At 39.9% G+C, this 17,876-nt stretch overlaps 1 protein-coding gene across 3 annotated transcripts in view; it reads left to right on the top strand.

The window, feature by feature from the left end:
* Positions 1-17,876, top strand: part of LOC105694506 (scavenger receptor class B member 1) — a 37,435-nt gene that overhangs the window by 7,260 nt on the left and 12,299 nt on the right. For all 3 annotated transcript variants that reach the window (XM_023432028.1, XM_023432029.1, XM_012415236.2), the window contains 2 exons: positions 3,805-4,580; positions 17,434-17,525. In XM_023432028.1, the coding sequence (XP_023287796.1) occupies positions 4,400-4,580; positions 17,434-17,525 (273 nt within the window). In that variant the 5' untranslated portion in view covers positions 3,805-4,399. The remainder of the gene's footprint in view (positions 1-3,804; positions 4,581-17,433; positions 17,526-17,876) is intronic.

The raw sequence follows: 17,876 nt of genomic DNA, 5'->3' as shown, positions 1-17,876 counted from the left end.
ACGGAGGCGAAATCGATGCAGAAAATGCATCATTCTTTAACGTGCGTAATGATGGCCCGATTTAATCATTGCGACACCGTGATCAGATCGAGATTTTAATTCCCATTCAGTATCATATGATATAAAATTTCAGTTCACGTAATTCTCCCTTCAGGAATTTTTTTTCTTCATTTCGTCCCATGAAATTAATAATTTTCGACTAATGAATTAATTCCATTTACGAAAGCTCGTTAGGAAGTCATTATTTCCCACAGTCGAGAACTACTTGCAGTGAATTGCAACTGCACGATCTTATCGTAGGTTTAAAAATTCCCTCGGAACGTAATAAACAATTAGCAGAATAATGTCTATTATACTGCGAACGATTTCACCGATAGGTAATTAATTTCTACGATTCCCATCTTGTAAATGAATTTCATTTCCTTAATGGCGTACAGACTGCTGATCACTTATTCGACCGCTTTAATGCTCTTCTTCGTTAATGCGGAAGGTTATTATTATTTATAACTCGTCAGTTACATTCTCGATACCAGGACAGACGTGACATTTCCTCAGACAATTCCGAACAAAAGAAAATTTTTTATCAGCGTAACAATGTCATGTCTACGCATTCTGCGATCGAATACTCATCGAACATCAATTCCTGCGTGACAATATTCATCGAAGATCAATTCCTGCGTGACCAAAATTATTCCCATTATCTGTTTCTCCAGACCGACGTCATTAAAATTTACCGTAGTCTCAAAAAAAACAATAACATTAATATAGATAAAAGTACGCGTGCCTTAATATAAAAATGTAATGTTAAGGCGAAATCGTTATTCTTTAAATATTTAACTATGATAAATTGATGAAAAAGTGTATATAGAAATTATCGTCGATAAGGTCAATATTAACGTTCGAGTGTGATCCGAAGTACTGACATCCTTTCTGCCTCAAAATGAGGTTTCTTGACTCGATCTAGTTTCGGTATCACGTTCCTGTGACCCTTTTAAGCCAGAGCGGATATTCCAGTTCTTTAAATTGCCTGTAGCCAAGTCGATCGACACAGAACCGATATATCGAAGCAAACGTGACACCTCTTCGCATACCTATCCCGATAAAACCAGAATTCGAATTTTAAACATTGCACGTGGCCCCAAACTCTGATTAGAAAAGTCATCGGTTAAGTAGAACGATGCTCTTAATCAGTAGCTATTAATAAAAGCCAGTCTCCATCAGGCGCCATTTTTAAAAGTCACTTCTAGCGCCATTAAATAAAAAAATCACCGTTCGACGTTATTCTTAACAATCAACCTCTTTCTAAGGTCATTTTTGAAGACTTAAACTCCATTCGACGGATTTTTAAAAATCATTCTTTATTTAACACCATTTTTAAGATCATTCTTTATTTAATACCATTTTTAAGATCATTATTTATTAAACTCCAACTTCGAGCACCGTCACCTGGCGCCATTTTGAAAAACCTCATTTCGCTTCTCTGAGATAAAATGCGAAAGAAATATATTAAAAATAGGGTTATTTCCAAAAAGAGTCGAATATTTTACTTTAAAATGTGAGGTTAAGTTCTGTAAAGTGGAGCGGGACTTCTTCGGCCTTGAGTCCATTTCTCGGGCGAAGGAAAAACGAAAATGGCGTCGATCGGGTGCATGGAACTCGAGTGCATAGAGAGTGCAAATATATTAAAAATAGTGTTATTTCCAAAAAGAGTCGAATATTTTACTTTAAAATGTGAGGTTCAGTTTCTGTAAAGTGGAGCGGGATTTCTTCGGCCTTGAGTACATTTCTCGGGCGAAGGAAAAACGAAAATGGAGTCGTTCGGGTGCATGGAACTCGAGTGCATAGAGAGTGCATAGCGCCCGCAAATGTGCGCTCGAGCAATACGCACTTAGCGGGCATGCAAGGCCGTTAATCGATTCCAGAGGTCTTGAGCAATCGAACGAGAGTCTCCCTTAATTCATCGAGTTTTGCAAACGAACCTGCAATCGAAAGTTACGTTAAAGAGTCGCGGCCGAATCGCCGTCTCCTGATTATGCCATTGCGAGATTTCGGATTCCTTCGGCATACCTGTTCATTTTACAAGCCAATTAGGGAGCTAATCGAAAACGGCAAATGCGCGCAAAAAAAATTCAAGACACTACATTTCAACCGATTATCGATTATGAGTAATCCTTTACATGACAAAAGAGTACCCGATGACGAAAATGGAAATATTAAGGCGAGAGAGGGAATCAACGATTAGGGGTGTCATTATTATTTTTTTTATTAATCCCGAATTTTCGGTGCAGTTAAGTATTAATTCGGTATTAGTATTTTATTGTTCGCAGAAATAGAAAATGCAGATTAGTGGAATTTTACGAGTGCCATTCGAGTTCCCGAAGAGAGAATTGCGTTATCCAATGTTTTTCTCTTTCGAGTGTGTCAGCACATTCGGCGTGATAAAAAATGCGAAAGTGCATGGCAAGCTGAACATAACCTCCAAAGTTTCGCCCTCGAAAAGGTAGGGTGCAGTTCGGAGTTGCACCTCCTCGATGCAAGTTGCATTCGTTCGATGAATAGATTTAAGTTAATTGTTGATCTCGACTAAAATTGATTCCTCATAAAGTTAAGAAATTAATCTCAACTAAAATTGTTACAAAGAATACATTTAATTCTACCCTGCCATACGAGTGTAGGTGAGGATAGTGAAAATAAAGAATATAGTAGAAGATATCCCGAAGAAGGTGAGAAGGAAAGAAAAATGCCGTCGCGTAGGAACTATTTACTCTTCATACCTAATTACCATGAAAATATAGAAGGTGTAACTCTAAAAACGACATCACCTCCGAGGAAATTACGAGACACCGCATTTACATCAATTATTGTTAACGTCAGGGTCGTTAATTAACGTCTTAAGGTAATTGCGCGTTTACAAGGGAACTCGTCATTGGGATTTTACTTTGCGAGTTGGTCATTAACTTGTACCGAGAGAAGGTGCAATAACACCGACAGCTATGTGTCTTTCTTCCGACTACCTTGAAAGAAGTATCTTCTGACTTATCATTGACCGAAGGACTGATTTGACACGTCATAGATGACATTATTATCCGGTCGTCGTTGTCATGCTCTAACGAGGAGATAATAGTGACAACGTACACGTTAATAGTACCTACGAGACGCACAATTAGAATTAATGTTCCCTTGGCCTGGAAATGAATAATTGACAATAGACCTCCGTTTCGGGATCCATCATTCAAAGTAGTTGACAATGTTATCCGGTTGTTATTAAACATTTCATGTCGACCTAAATATGTTGTACATGTACCCACGAGGCATAAAACCAAAATCGTCATCCTCCCTTCCCCTGGAAATAAATAATAAATAAATAAGAGAGAACTCTCCGACAAGTTCACGCGCCTCGACCGACCGCGACTCTTTACTTCAAGTATAGCTCCACCGGGGATGAATTTTTCTTTACCCGACCATAATTTCCATAAAAGGTGTCCTACACTTTTCACCGCACACCACCGATTTCATAAACTCCCCTCCTTTCATTTGGGATGAAAATCGTGACAATCGACAAAGCCATTCACGAGTTATGTCGAGTTAAAGTGTTTTTAATGTCGTGGACAATAGGGCGATAGGACTTTTGCGAGTCCACTTTCCCCGGGAATGATTTCCAGGTCGGATCGAGGTAATCGTGTCAATTTTGCGGAAAGTTCAGAGAATTTCCTCGCCCCGCAAAATGTTTCCTCGGCTCGTTTGGCATTGTAACGAGAGGAATCGACGAAACCAGTTCTTAACGAGAATTCCGTATAATTTCAGATTCGGGGCCCGCCTTGGCGAGCTGTTCGAGGACGAGCCTTCCACCTCGGAGAGGCCAAGTGAAAGAGGGAACTGGGTCCTTTCCCTGGTAGTAAAGAGTGTTGCAAGATCGCCGATCGACATCCACCCTTCGTCCTCTTGGATCGCGAGAACAAGGTCGAGGGACCGACTCGAGAAAATGGTCCAGATCGCGATCGAAAACCAGGCCAAAGTCTGCCCCAATTCCCGAGAAGAATGCCGGGGGAAGTCACGTAGTCGATGATCCCCATAGCGTCTTCAATTTCGAGAAAAGTGGAGCATAGCGAGCCGCCTCGACTTTTTTTTTTTTTCAGACACCCTGAAGAGAGCTTCGGCCTCTTCAAGTATTTCTTCCTGTATTAAAAAAGCTTCCTAGAGGAAGCTCGAGGAATAGAACTCCAAGAGTCCTTCGTGGCTGATCTTAGCTTCTTGATCGTGGAAGTCTTCCGGAAGTCTCCAGGGTGAAGTAGGTCGAAGAAGGGTCAAAGGGTGGGTGGGTGGGGTCATCAGACCCTGAAGAGAGAAAGATCGCGAAGCTGTGCCGTTCTTGGACTCGTTATCCTTGACAACTGTCAAGATGAAGTTCATCACGTCCCTTTTCGGCGTCGGGTCGCCGAAGAAGATGGGCAGACAGTACCTGAAGGTCGGAAGAAATGCCCTCTTCGGTATCAGACCTAAAAAAGATGGCGAGCTCTGCCCTGATAAGGTGCCCAAGCCGCTGAGCATGATCATCTCCGAGGCCGGGAAATTGAAACACAGTGAGTAAAAAACCTGATTACATCCTTTTCATGTAACATGACTCGTTAAACCGGGTGGAAAAGATTTTTTCCTCAATTGATAATTACTCTAATCAGGTCATTATCAGTAAGATAATATATAAATAGGGCTTTTCATTCACTTGCAAATCCTGAATGACAGAACCTCACCTCTTCGAGGGAGACAGGAAGTGTCGGAGTTAACATCTAATCGTGTCTTTTATCAGCTGATAACGTCTCGCGGTGTTCTCCACTCTTTAATCAACGTGCTCGGTCATTAATCCTTGCAGAAGTAGCTGACGCATTGCAATGACTTTTTCAGAAGTCGTTTCGCAGTCCAAATCGCATCCGCGGTTTGGGATTTCCACCAATGGCAGGGATTTTTTATGATTATCGTTGATACGTGTAAAGTGCAATTTTTTTATCATTATCCACGGCATCGTGTTGAGTATGCCGTGTCAAATTTCCACCGCGTCGAGCAATATCTTAATCGATGAGCTCGAGATACTATAAGAGGTCAGGGAAAGAAGACCGAGAGAAAGGGTTAATTTATTTGAACCGATTCTCAGCCGATCATCGGCGGCTCAAGTATTATAATCGTGGTGGCGTTTAATGATCATTGAACCCTGCATGAAGAAAAAAGAAAATGAATAAAAATCGTTCAACATTTATCAGACGCGAGACGAAAGAATAGATCAGGACCTTTGCCCTCGTCGAATCGAATTTGCCTTGATGCGATCATTTAATTGATGGTCACTTCAAAGATTCACTTGACGTGCCTTTTTATTTACGAGATAATGAGTATTGACAATCCCGCGATAAAATTCGGAATTCTGTAATTATCACCCGGAATTAAAAATTATAAAGTGATTCGTTCTTCTTGATTTTCTTTTTTTTTTTTTTCTTCATTTAGGATGTGAAGATGAATTTTGAGAATTTCTGTACGACGATGGAAGGATTTATTAATTTTCAGAGTACCATTATTCCCAGTCGGTCCTTTGAGATCTTACGAAATGAAATGAGCAAAAAGTCGTCGAGAACGTTAAATGAAACGAAAAGTTTCAGCGCAGATCGGGTAGCTCGAAAGTTCGAGTTTCCGACACCCGATCTTGGCTTGGAATGCAAATTTCACGCGATTCTCACGCGATTTCGTGACAGGGGTCTAATGTACGAATTCTACTTGCAGCAAATGCAAAAAACGAGATAAGGCCTTCTTCCATAACTCTTTTTTTATCCATACACTTCGAGGAGGGGATTAAGTGGGATTTTCGCGCAATTCTGAAACCCGAGTGAAATATACAAATTCTATTTGCAGCAAATGCAAAAGTGCGATAATAATAGCTTTCGTTTAGGAATAATTTTCTTTTTTTTTTTTCACGTACGTCTCATGGAGGGGATTTCCCCTGAAACGCTTTCGATATCGTAGACCGGTCGCGTCCTCGAATCAGCTTTTTTTATTTATTTTTCCCGTCGATTTCATACAACGGCCCTGAAGAGATCGCGGGAGAACTCGAGGAAAGTTGGACAAGAATCTTCGGATATGTACGGCCGGTCTTAACAATTAAATAAGAAATTAATTCCACATCTTGCGAGGCTACGGCGGTCTCCATAAGGTAAAAAATTGCCCCAGCCTTCGACGTGCCCATCGAGTAATAACAATTACCGTTTAATCTTTATCTTTGTTCTTGACTCTTGCACTCCCAAGCCGAGTCTGCACGATAATTCTCATATTTTTATCCATGGCTTTGCAATTACCATGATCATTACCATGATACGCGTTACGAGTATTCTGAGGACACCTTGATAAAAAAATCTATTTATGGTGCCATGTAAATTTACATACACAATTATTAGTTATTTTAATGCCACAATAAATTGCCGTAAAATGACATCGCCTCTGATATTACATTCGGTATTTAAATTGAGTTAATGAAGATTATAAAACGTGACATTACGTTTAATTCACGCAAAAATGCACTAACACGGTAATTACTCAATGTTACGTGTATTTATACGTTTTCAAATTTCTCATTTTTCCAATTTACGTTTTTCTAGGTGAAACTTCAGGTGTGTAAAAATGTGCGCAGATTGCCGTCGATTTTTATCAGTGTACGAATAATTTCCATGTCGATGCTTTTTATCTTTGCGAACGAACTGTCGAAAGGGTTAACTGTCGTCAGTTCGAACGTAAATTCGACGGATGATTTGTTGGAAAATGTCGGATTACTCGTAAATTACTGTGATGGAATGATGGGACATTGCTACCAGGTTTTCTGTCCATCGCAAAATGATAGTTCCTTGGTGGGCGTATAGTACGCGCACCTGAAAGATCATGTCGTAATTTTACTCTGTCACGACAAAGATATCGTCATTTGACTTCCTAATGCCGAGTCTCATAATCAGGGACGTTTCTAAATCAGAACTTCGCCTGCGGGAATAAAAGTAAGAAGCGGCTCTCTCTTGTCTAAATATGTGCTCCATTGACACGTCTACCCAAAGAAAAAAAAAAAAAAAAAAATAGGAAACAAAAATTGCGGAAAATTAAAAATGGCGGCCGCAATTTTATTCTTACAGTTTTCACTGTCGTCCTCGATTGACGAGGGAATTTTTAACCATCGCAGCCAACTTCACGAGGGTCTCGTAAAGTTCGATCGGTTCGCCATCCGGTGGTAAATTCTCGAGTAAATTTCGCAATTTACCGCGGGAAGAATTCGCCGCATCGGCAGGCTGAGTTAACAGAATTCCATGAAGGTCAATGGCCATTCGCCGTTCGCTCTATTAGATCGATTATCGCCAGCTTCCTCGCAATTCCCACCTGTTGACTTCCGAATTGAGGTTAAGATCTCGTCCGTCGCGCATGCGCGAGTCCACTCAGCGCTGAAATCCCCGCAGCAAAAAACCAAATCCTAATACATAAATAAAACGTACCAAAACCTACGTAAATGAAACAAGCCTCAGCCTAACCTAATTCGCCAAAAGTATCTAAACATTTTCCCCGATATTAAAAAATCCGCCATTCCGATCCTAAAACCTAAAAATCGATAAAACCTAAAAATCATCCAAAGATGTTCATAATAAAAACCCTTTTCAACTTTGAAAGTACAGCTCCGCCAATAAATACCGATTATTAGGTTAACACCTAGTCACTGAAAATGACGAGAGAGATTCGTTGCAAAATATTTTCCGTCGAATTGAAAAATTTTTAAATGCTTCCTTTGTAGTTTCGGGAGGCATATCTACGTGTTAATGTGTAGTGATGGGGAAAATCTATTTCTTTGGGAGAATATTTGCAGTCGTTACGTATCAGCGCGCGAGGGTTCACGGGGCGGCCGGGTATACTGGGAGACATCAATGCCCTCCCATCCTGCGCAGGCGATGTCGTACCTGCAGGGGAGGCGTTCAGGTCCGCCATTGTACCTTTACTTCCATCTAGTCCCTTAATGTCGCAAGAGGTTACAAAATCTCACCCAGCCGCGCATTTTTACGCAGAGTTGCAAAATGCGAAAGCTATTACTCACGGGAGCGCGGGCCGGGCGGGCTGCGACAGGTGTGTACGCCATGACGCGTGTACGTGCATACACGCAGACATTTTTCAGATCACTTTCACTCTCGGCATTCCAAGTGATGCTGGAAGAAGGCTGGCTGGACGTAACGCCGATCTTTTCGTTTAACGGCGAACCCGCCGCGGAGAAACGCGTTGCATCGGGCATCCCACTTTACGCACCCTCGCGGTAAAAAAATTTAATTCCAAATTAGCCTTAAAATACAAAAAATTGAGATTTAAGGTGATATGAAAGGGTCATTCCATACACAAATCGCCTAAAATATTTATACAATTTTTCTCCAAACTGGGTGCACCGAATAATTTGAAACCTTGACACGTAATTATGGAGGCCCTAAGAAAGAACGCGATGCTCGTGAAATTTCATTTTTCAATAACAAAAAATATGTGTCCTGTTCCATTATGCTTTGAATGAATAAAATTTCATCGATGAAATATTTTTTTTTGGTTCAATGAAATTTTTCTTCTTAGCCTAGGTGCAAGTGCCCGATTACCAGAAAATCGTCGACATGTATCGAGATTTCTTACCGGCCAACGCAGTCCATTGCTCGACTTAACTATCGTTTCTACCGAGTCATTTTCACGGCAAAGAAATCTTGACGCAAGGCTGCCTTATTAAACGTAATAACCGCGCGAAAAGATCGCCGGTAATCATTCACGGAATTATCGAGTCTAAGGGTGGACTTGCGCACTTTTTAGTTACGGGAACGCGAGCAGCGATTTTCTCCGTGTCGGAATTCCCTGGAGTGAAGTTCACCACGGCGATTATCTGGCAAAAAATCCTCCACCGGGGAAAATTCTCGGCCGAATAATTCCCCGTGAATGAAACCCGATGTAAATGCTGGAGACTAAACTTATTCCTCTCTTACGGAAAAGTGTTTCTTTACTCGCGATGGCGACGCATTACGCAAGTTAAGTTACGCAACGCATTATGCATTAATCCTGTTAATCGTGATTCTACTAATGATAACGATCACATTAATCGTATCAATGATTATAATTATTATGAAAAAATTCACTGAACCAGATGAACATTTCCTTGAATACCAAGGAAATATTTTGCTCAAGAAATAATTATTTGAGTCATCTAAACTGGAATAAATTGGAAACTTTTCTTCGGTAATTGAATGAATTTCTTTTTTTTTTTCGGCTGGTCGGTTTCCCTTCTGGCACTTTTTAATTGAGACGGAACGAGTGGCTCTAATCTTGCGGTAAATGCACGTTTAATGTACACTGGGAGACATCAATGCCCTCTCATACTGCACAGGCGATGCCGTATCTGCAGAGGAGGCATTCATGTCCGTTATTGTACTATATAGCCATAAGTCACGGTGTCTGGACCGAGAGTCATGGTTTCTTCAAATAGCTGATGCATCCAAGAAATAGAGCCATTATGTGGATACAACCTCTTAGACGAGATGCCGTCATTAAATAGTACTCTGTGCTAACTATCGTCGTTTCATACCTCGTTGCAGACATTCCACCCTTTCATCTCCTCCATACCTCCCGTTTAATCCGCGCTCTACAACGTAACGAGTACAGGTACCTTATCAGAAATTTAAAAGACACGTTAAGTGATTTATTGAAAAAAAAAAAAGAAATTAATTTAATACATCATACGTCACCCCGAAATTTTTAATATTTTTCTCCCGAGACTTTTACAGTCAGTCGTGAAAATTAGGTTGTTAGTAAATAAAAAAGAGAGTTTAGTAAATATTCTCGGTAAGAAACATCAACCTGTTTTTAATCGTTAGTAAACATTCATTATTAAATTCTATGGACGACGCCCAGTTTCTTTGGTATTACTTCGCCACCGACAAAACTCATTACGGGAGGCTTCGGGAAATCTCATTAATTTTCGCGCCACTTAATAAATCCGGGACGTTTAATTATTATATAAAAACTGGCGGGGAATTTCACCTGGGTTTGTACCGAGCCATAATTGTTGTTACGCCATTCTGGAGGCTCGTTGAAGGCGCCAAGGACGCGAGACGTTAAATTGGGTTAATTCATTTGAAACGCTTCTTTACTCGCAATTTCTGCTCCCTCGGTGCCGCTTTACATGGACACCTGACATGTCGAGAATGTTTCCGTGTATGGGTATCAACCGGCTCGAATTCGGCGGCCTCAATAAACTCGAGTGAGCTGCATTTAAAATGGATGCGTCCGTCAAGAGATGGCAAATTATGATTTCCTGGTTGTCATCATTTAAGTGCCTGACTTTAATCAACTCCGTGCCAAAACCCAAGAATCGATTAAAAATTCCAAACGCAACCCGCATTTATAATTCCCAATTAAACCGCATCCGCGTAAAATCCACTTCTTTGTACCCTGATAAAAACCCATGGAAATTTGCATACACTTCTCACACTCTTCGTAACTTAAGTTTCTGAGCGAACGCGAATAAAGAGTCTAAAAATATTCCGCGATTCGAAAAGATGAATGGAGGACTGCTATAACGGATGCATTAAACGGTATTAAAAAATGATGAATTTCGTGCGTTTTATTTCTTAATCTGATTTGCATAAATTCCGAGATGGAGGAGAAATTTCTAAAAATTAGAATCGCGTCACTTCGCACCTGGATGACAAAAAAATATATAAAAAAAACGCTGCAGGGCTGTACTTTTTTTATCCGACTGATAAACGAAGAGACGCATCCGAGGGAATGTTATTAAGAATTTGCAAAATATTCCGCGATTCGAAAAGCTGAATGGAATTATGACGGATGCGCGTGTCAATGGAGACGCAACGGGTTTTCTCTGTGCAGTCGGTCTCGATAAATGTCAGGCAGTAGGTAAGTAGACGTGTGCAGGCAATGCTGGAAGGCACATGTGTACTCTCTCGGTCTAAGTGAATCACAAAAAGGAGAACCGCTACTGCAACTGCACTCCAGAACGATGCACGGCTATCCCGTTCCTTGAAACGAGTCCTGCTACTCGAGAAACGCTTCGCTGCATCGCCTTACGTAGGGGCGATCCTAGATGACGATGACGANGAAGATAAAGACAATAGAATTGAGATGAAACTGAAGATGAAAACGAAAAACGAGAGGACGATGAAGTTTAAGCTGAAAATGAAAATGAAAGAAGGAACCACCTGTACACTTTGATTACCAGTGTCTCTGTGTGGGACGAAATCGATCCGACAACGTTCAAGGATATATCGGCAAGGTCTTAACCGGGAATCTTGCTCGCACTGAAATGTCCAGCATAATTTCCGTTCTGAACTGCAATTGCCCACGACACTTGACAGCGAAATGTCCGATGGAATTTATTTAATAATACGGTTTATCCGGATTAAGGACGAAACAACTCACGCTTATCATTATACAGGAAATCGCGAAGTGGATCGACGTGGAGAAAGGAAGGATTGATATTGGTTGTTAAAAACAGGCTAAAAAAATGACACTAAAGTGGAGCACAGGAAAAAATATCATACAATAGTCTAAAGCATTATCGTGATTAGCCTTTTTTTTTTTATTCAAATTTTAGAGCGCTTTTTACGTGTCAGTCCGTATTTATCGTTAATGCAACCCGATGGCAAAAAAGGTTCGCAAAATGGCGTCTCTTGGCACGGCTCCCGCAAACGCAGCAATTTCCGACAACAATTCCGCTGACGATGGTCATTTCTCCCCGGAGAAATGTATCGTAAAAAAAAAAAAAAACAAAGCCAGAATTACCGGGGCTAAGTACCTCTTAATTACGGTGGTTTAAACGACTGGCTTTACGACATTTTAACCTCGCTTTTGAGTTAATCGCGGCTTTGCAGAATTACAGGAATCGCAAATCAATGGATACGGTAACGTGGAAATATTAAGTAACATTTAATAACGCCAGAATCGTTCGTTAAAAGGCGATTTTCATTTCTTTAAAGCAACGGGGATACAGTTCAGATACTTTTTATACAATGTCCCCGACTCGCTAATTGTTAGACGAATTGCGATGGGAATTTTCCAAGCACACGCGTTACGACTAATTTCTCCAAATTAATAGAAAAATCCATGCGGAGGGAATCTTTATATTTTTATTCCTACAGTTCGTAGTACATTTAATATTTGTAATGTCTGATTGTATCCGATGGAGAAGTATGACGAGAACAGGACGTTCTACGAGTTGTCGGAAATTAGTCCTGGAGAGGAACGCAGACCGGAAATGCCGGGAATTTTTACGAAATTCGTACAATTCGGCTCGCAGGATTTAAAATAAAAATTGAAATCGTAATAATTAGGGAAGATACCGATTCCTCGAGTTTAAATGAAAAATTTCGATGATAATTCCAAGGGTGCGAACCACCTTTCGCGAACAGGTGAATGTGTGTACACACGTGCACCGCTCGAGGGCGAGTACACAAGTGACTCGCCTTGTGTGCTCTTCATTTTTCTTATTTCCTGTCCACATCGAGTGATAGAGGATGGTTCAGGTCTGATTACCGCCAAAGGACGAGGACGTAAAATGGCGTCGAGTTCATTGCGCCTCAACCTTGCCTTCGGAACAAAAACCTCGAAGAGGCCGTCTGGAACACCTACGAGCGTATCGACTTATTTACGACATGCAAATAAACAACTGCTAAAACGTAAAAAAAGTTTTAAAAGCTACCCAAGGAAATCGCATCCATTTAAAGGCCGCCAGGAATTCCGCGTTTTCCGGGTCCAGTTCGACTGGACATTTTGTACGGAAATGCAACAAAAGACAATTTATGATTACTGGTGTCCCCCCTGAAAAAAAATTCCAATGAACAAAAGAAATGTTTCCTTGAATGAAGAAAATGTTCCATGGGGAGATGACATTTTTTACTCGGGGTGGAATATTTATTTCGGCTCGGTAGATGCATTGTTAATATCTAAAGAGTAATATACAGGGGTTAAATGAGGTCTCTCGGTGCAAACTGCAATTGCATGTATGCAACGGTGCAGCTTGAGAAATCGAGACTGATATTTATATCCGTAATTAGATTGAAGACGCAAATAGAGACGTTAGTTTGATGAAAGGATACTGGTAATGGCTGAGATCGTTCCACTGGCAATTTGTTTAGAACGAGCCTATGTAAATAACATTTATCGTTTGGAATTCCCCATTCAGTAAAATATTTATACTTATTCAGGTGAGTCTTAATTAACATCCGAAGTAATGTATACAGGCTAAGTGCAGTTTCTTGGCCGCCGACTCTAATCGGGTAACTCGGCAGAGTTTTGCACCAAGTACAAACGCACTTTCATACGAGTGCAGATGTTTATGCCGTATAAATGCAAAACTCGGCAAACCAAGAACGACGTTAATATTCATTATTAAATTAATCAGGCTAAGTGCAGTTTCTTGACCGCCGAATCTAATCGGGTAATTTGGCAGAGTTTCGCACCAAGTACAAACGCACTTTCATACGAGTGCAGATGTTTATGCCATATTAATGCAAAATTCGTCAAATCGAGAACGACATTAATATTCATAATTAAATTAATCAGGCTAAGTGCAGTTTCTTGGCCGCCGACTCTAATCGGGTAACTCGGCAGAGTTTCGCACCAAGTACAAACGCACTTTCATACGAGTGCAGATGTTTATGCCGTATATATGCAAAATTCGGCAAACCGAGAACGACGTTAATATTCATAATTAAATTAATCACGCTAAGTGCAGTTTCTTGGCCGCCGAATCTAATCGGGTAACTCGGCAGAGTTTCGCACCAAGTACAAACGCACTTTCATACGAATGCAAATGTTTATCCCATATAAATGCAAAATTCGGCAAACCAAGAACGACGTTAATATTCATTATTAAATTAATCAGTTTGATGAGAACACTGTCATCGCTAGAGCCGCTGATCTTGTGTCAAAGACGTCACTCTCACCGTTAAATTATTAATATTTATGTCCAATCGGATATCATGAAAGATTGCCAAGTGTACGGAATCTTAAGTATGATTCATCGAGTCATTAGACACAGTTATACCACGATAATCGGACTTCGGTTAGTACGATATGCGGAGTAACAGTTATCGTTTATGTAACTTTTTCATACGGTACTCAAGAATTCCGGGAATTTCTAGAGAAAGATTATACTACACGGGAATGATAATGCTTCTCGATTTTGCACCTACTTATAAATTCCCGTTAGTTTTTAGCGATCTCAGGCAAATCAATGCACATGCACATGCACATATTGCAAACATCACTGACCTACGGTAATCCCGATTTAAATTCAGTATTTCATAAATCCTGCATACAAACACCATGTCAACTAATCATATTGAATAATAATTTCACCGATTTATAAATCCTGCACATTAACTAATAATATTAAATAATGATTTTACCGTTTAATAAATCCTGCATAACAGCGCCATATTGAGCAATAATATTCAATAATAAATTCCCCGTTATAATAAATACGTAATGGAATAAAAATTGAATGTTTGATGCGAAATTATGTGCCAATGGCCCCCGGTAAAGGAGAGAAAATTGCGTTTTATGCAATCCGTCAAGTATTAGCAGTTGCAGTAACGTGGACGCTTCAGAATCCAGATTCAACGTCCTCTCTTACTGCACCTGCAGTTCTGCACTTAGAACAAGTTTCTCCGCTTTCACAAGCCTCGAACAGCTAATACATCGTAATGGTATCAATTGTCTGTAATAATTTCCATCGAGGATTTTCAACGTCCATCTCGCCCTCGTCGAAGTAAATCGATGCACGATAAAAATCGATCGCATTAAGCAGGATAAAAATGCATTTCGCAAAAGTGACAGAAGAAAAAAAAAATGCCCCGGAAATAGCAGAATCATATATACAAAATATTAACGCCAATTAATGAGGCTGCATTTCATAAACAGCTAATACATCGTAATGGTATCAATTGTCTGTAATAATTTCCATCGAGGATTTTCAACGTCCATCTCGCCCTCGTCGAACTAAATCGATGCACGATAAAAATCGATCGCATTAAGCAGGATAAAAATGCATTTCGCAAAAGTGACTGAGAAGAAAAAAAAAATGCCCCGGAAATAGCAGAATCATATATACAAAATATTAACGCCAATTAATGAGGCTGCATTTCATAAACATGGATTCATAATTATTCTTCGAATTAACACATTTCTTTGGTTCGAATGGGTTTCTTTTTTGTTAGGGTACTTTTTAAAATTTAACACTGATTAATATTCTCTGCGAAGGCGGTTAAGAAATCCGAGACTGAGATTAATAATTATCCTAGACCTTGGAAGGTGGGCTGACATTAAGTTTATGCTAATTGCGCAAATTATTAAATTAAAAAAAAAAAAAAGAAACAGGTTTCGGAAGAATTGATGACACCTGTGTGCGATTTGAAAGATCATTTCAGGGGACCTTCACCTTTGTCCTGGACCACTCGTGATTTTATATTAAGATGACAAATTGGCAATTTGTCATCACTCGAGGCCACGATCGTCCCGAACTCTTTCAATAAAGTACAATGACCTCCAGATCGAGCATAAGAGGAAGAAAAAGAGGAATAATTGGTATTAATTTATTCCCAGGCCGACCTTGCGTAGTATCCAGGATTTCCGTATATCAGAATCTCAAAGATCGCAGATTTTTCCTTATAGTCCGAGTTCGCAGATCACTATTATTTTCTATAATGAAGTCGAATTGTTATAAAAATACCCTCGACCCTTGACAACGCTTATTTTTATCTCGGAAGCCTCCCAGCAAATGATATCCTACTTCCATGTATTGCATCCGTGAATCTCTGATTGCCTAACGATCAACAATTATAAGAAACTTTTTCACAAATCCGCGGAATCAGCGACTTAAGAAAAGCTTTTCGAGAAAATTGCAATCCGCCTGCCGGGAGAAACTTTTTCATGAATTTTGTAAAGAAAATTCCGGAGTCAACAAAATTATTGTCCATCCACAGCAGTTAGTTTAAATCAATATGTTTCTTTTAAACGCAGCAATTCTTTCCTGGAATTAAATTTAATTCAGGCAACGACATACTTGTCAACATTATATATAGGTTTCAGTCAACTAATCTTTTTTTTTTGTGTACTGTTTAAATCCGATGACAAATCAATGACGGTGATTTACAAGTCTCGATGACTTTTCCTAAACTAATCGGCTAAGCATGCATAAAAATGTCTCATTAACCGACGTGAGAGACGAAACCTCGCAAGAATTTTTCAAGGTCGTACTGACCTTCGAGGAAGACCGGAAATCGGTTCTGACATCCGTTAATGGCCGACCTAAATTAAAGAGAGAAATCTTATCGGAGGAGGAGTAATCTCTGGTGCAGAAAGTTGAATAGAGATCGCACACCTCGAAAATCGAGTTCCTTGACCTAATTGCCAGTTCGTCGAATTGCATTAACATTTTTCCCGAGATTTATCTAAATAGGAAGGGGGGGAAGAAAAAGGCGTGGGAAGTCGACACGTGCCGATCAACAAAATTCCAATATAATCGCCGAATTAATTTGCATTTACTTCCACGTCCGACTCCACCTGGGAAACCCTGAAAACGAATTTTTAAATCAGTTAGAGAGTCCCAGAGACAGTTGTAAAACACGCTAAGAATTGCAAATTAATTACCCTTACCCAGCGTTATTCAATGCACCTCTAAAAATGCCGATATAAATTTACAAACTCCCTTATTAATTGATTTGACGTCGGCAAAAATGAAGTTACATTGTCTAACGCTAAAGATAAATATACTTTCTTTACGTGCATCTATGGATTTAATAATTTGCAATTTTTTTCCTCGTTTCTCTGTGAAACTTTATGAGGTGTGGAAACGTCTGAAGAAGATTAATAGAATGCTAGAAAATCACGGTATTACTTGTGATGCACTTTTCGAGGTTTCCTCACTTTTTTGGGGGTAATCAAGAGACGAAGACTATTGTCTTATGATTTCAGAAACAAGGAAACGATTAATCTTAATTACGACCGACTTTGGCCGTAATGAGGCCCTAGACAAATTGCGCTGCTCGTAAAAGATTCACAGCGTGATTTAACCACATTCGTGGAGGGAAAATTATTACATAGAGAGATCTTCCTAGAAACATTGCGCTTCTTATTTGTTCAACCTCCTTGATCCTCGGGCTTTTTTATTTTACAAGTACGCATCATTACGTCCTACATGACAACGAGTATCATTAGGCTGCGACCTTTGGTGACATAATTCATGCGAGCGACGTCGAAGCCTCGCTTCGGATTGGAAAAAAAAAAAAGAATCAAATTACTCGGGGAATGTATGTCAGTTTCAAGCCAGGTCATTCTACGATTGTTTAAGCACGTCCAGGTACTTTCTAGTAATTATTTTCTTTTCATTTTTAGGTAGGATCGCGGTGATTCTTTTTGGACTATTGGCGCTTTCCATCGGTATCGTCCTAAGCTGCATACCGTGGGTGGATTATATTATTTTAAGGGTAAGTACATCGACTAAGTACCGATCTAAGGAACCACATCTTGTATCTTCACTTTTAACAGTTTAGGAAAATTCAAGGTACATCCATCTTGGATTGCAAAAATAATCCGGTCCATCTTGTATCTTCACTTTTAACAGTTTAGGAAAATTCAAGGTGCATCCATCTTGGATTGCAAAAATAATCCGGTCCATCTTGTATCTTCACTTTTAACAGTTTAGGAAAATTCAAGGTACATCCATCTTGGATTGCAAAAATAATTCGGTCCATCTTGTATCTTCACTTTTAACAGTGTAGGAAAATTCAAGGTGCATCCATCTTGGATTGAAAAAATAATCCGGTCCATCTTGTATC

This window comes from Orussus abietinus, unplaced genomic scaffold, assembly GCF_000612105.2.
Source record: "Orussus abietinus isolate OABI.00-Male unplaced genomic scaffold, Oabi_2.0 scaffold209, whole genome shotgun sequence".
In the NCBI taxonomy this organism is placed as follows: domain Eukaryota; kingdom Metazoa; phylum Arthropoda; class Insecta; order Hymenoptera; family Orussidae; genus Orussus; species Orussus abietinus.
Note: the sequence above shows the minus strand (reverse complement) of the source record. Positions and strands in the feature narration are given on the sequence as shown.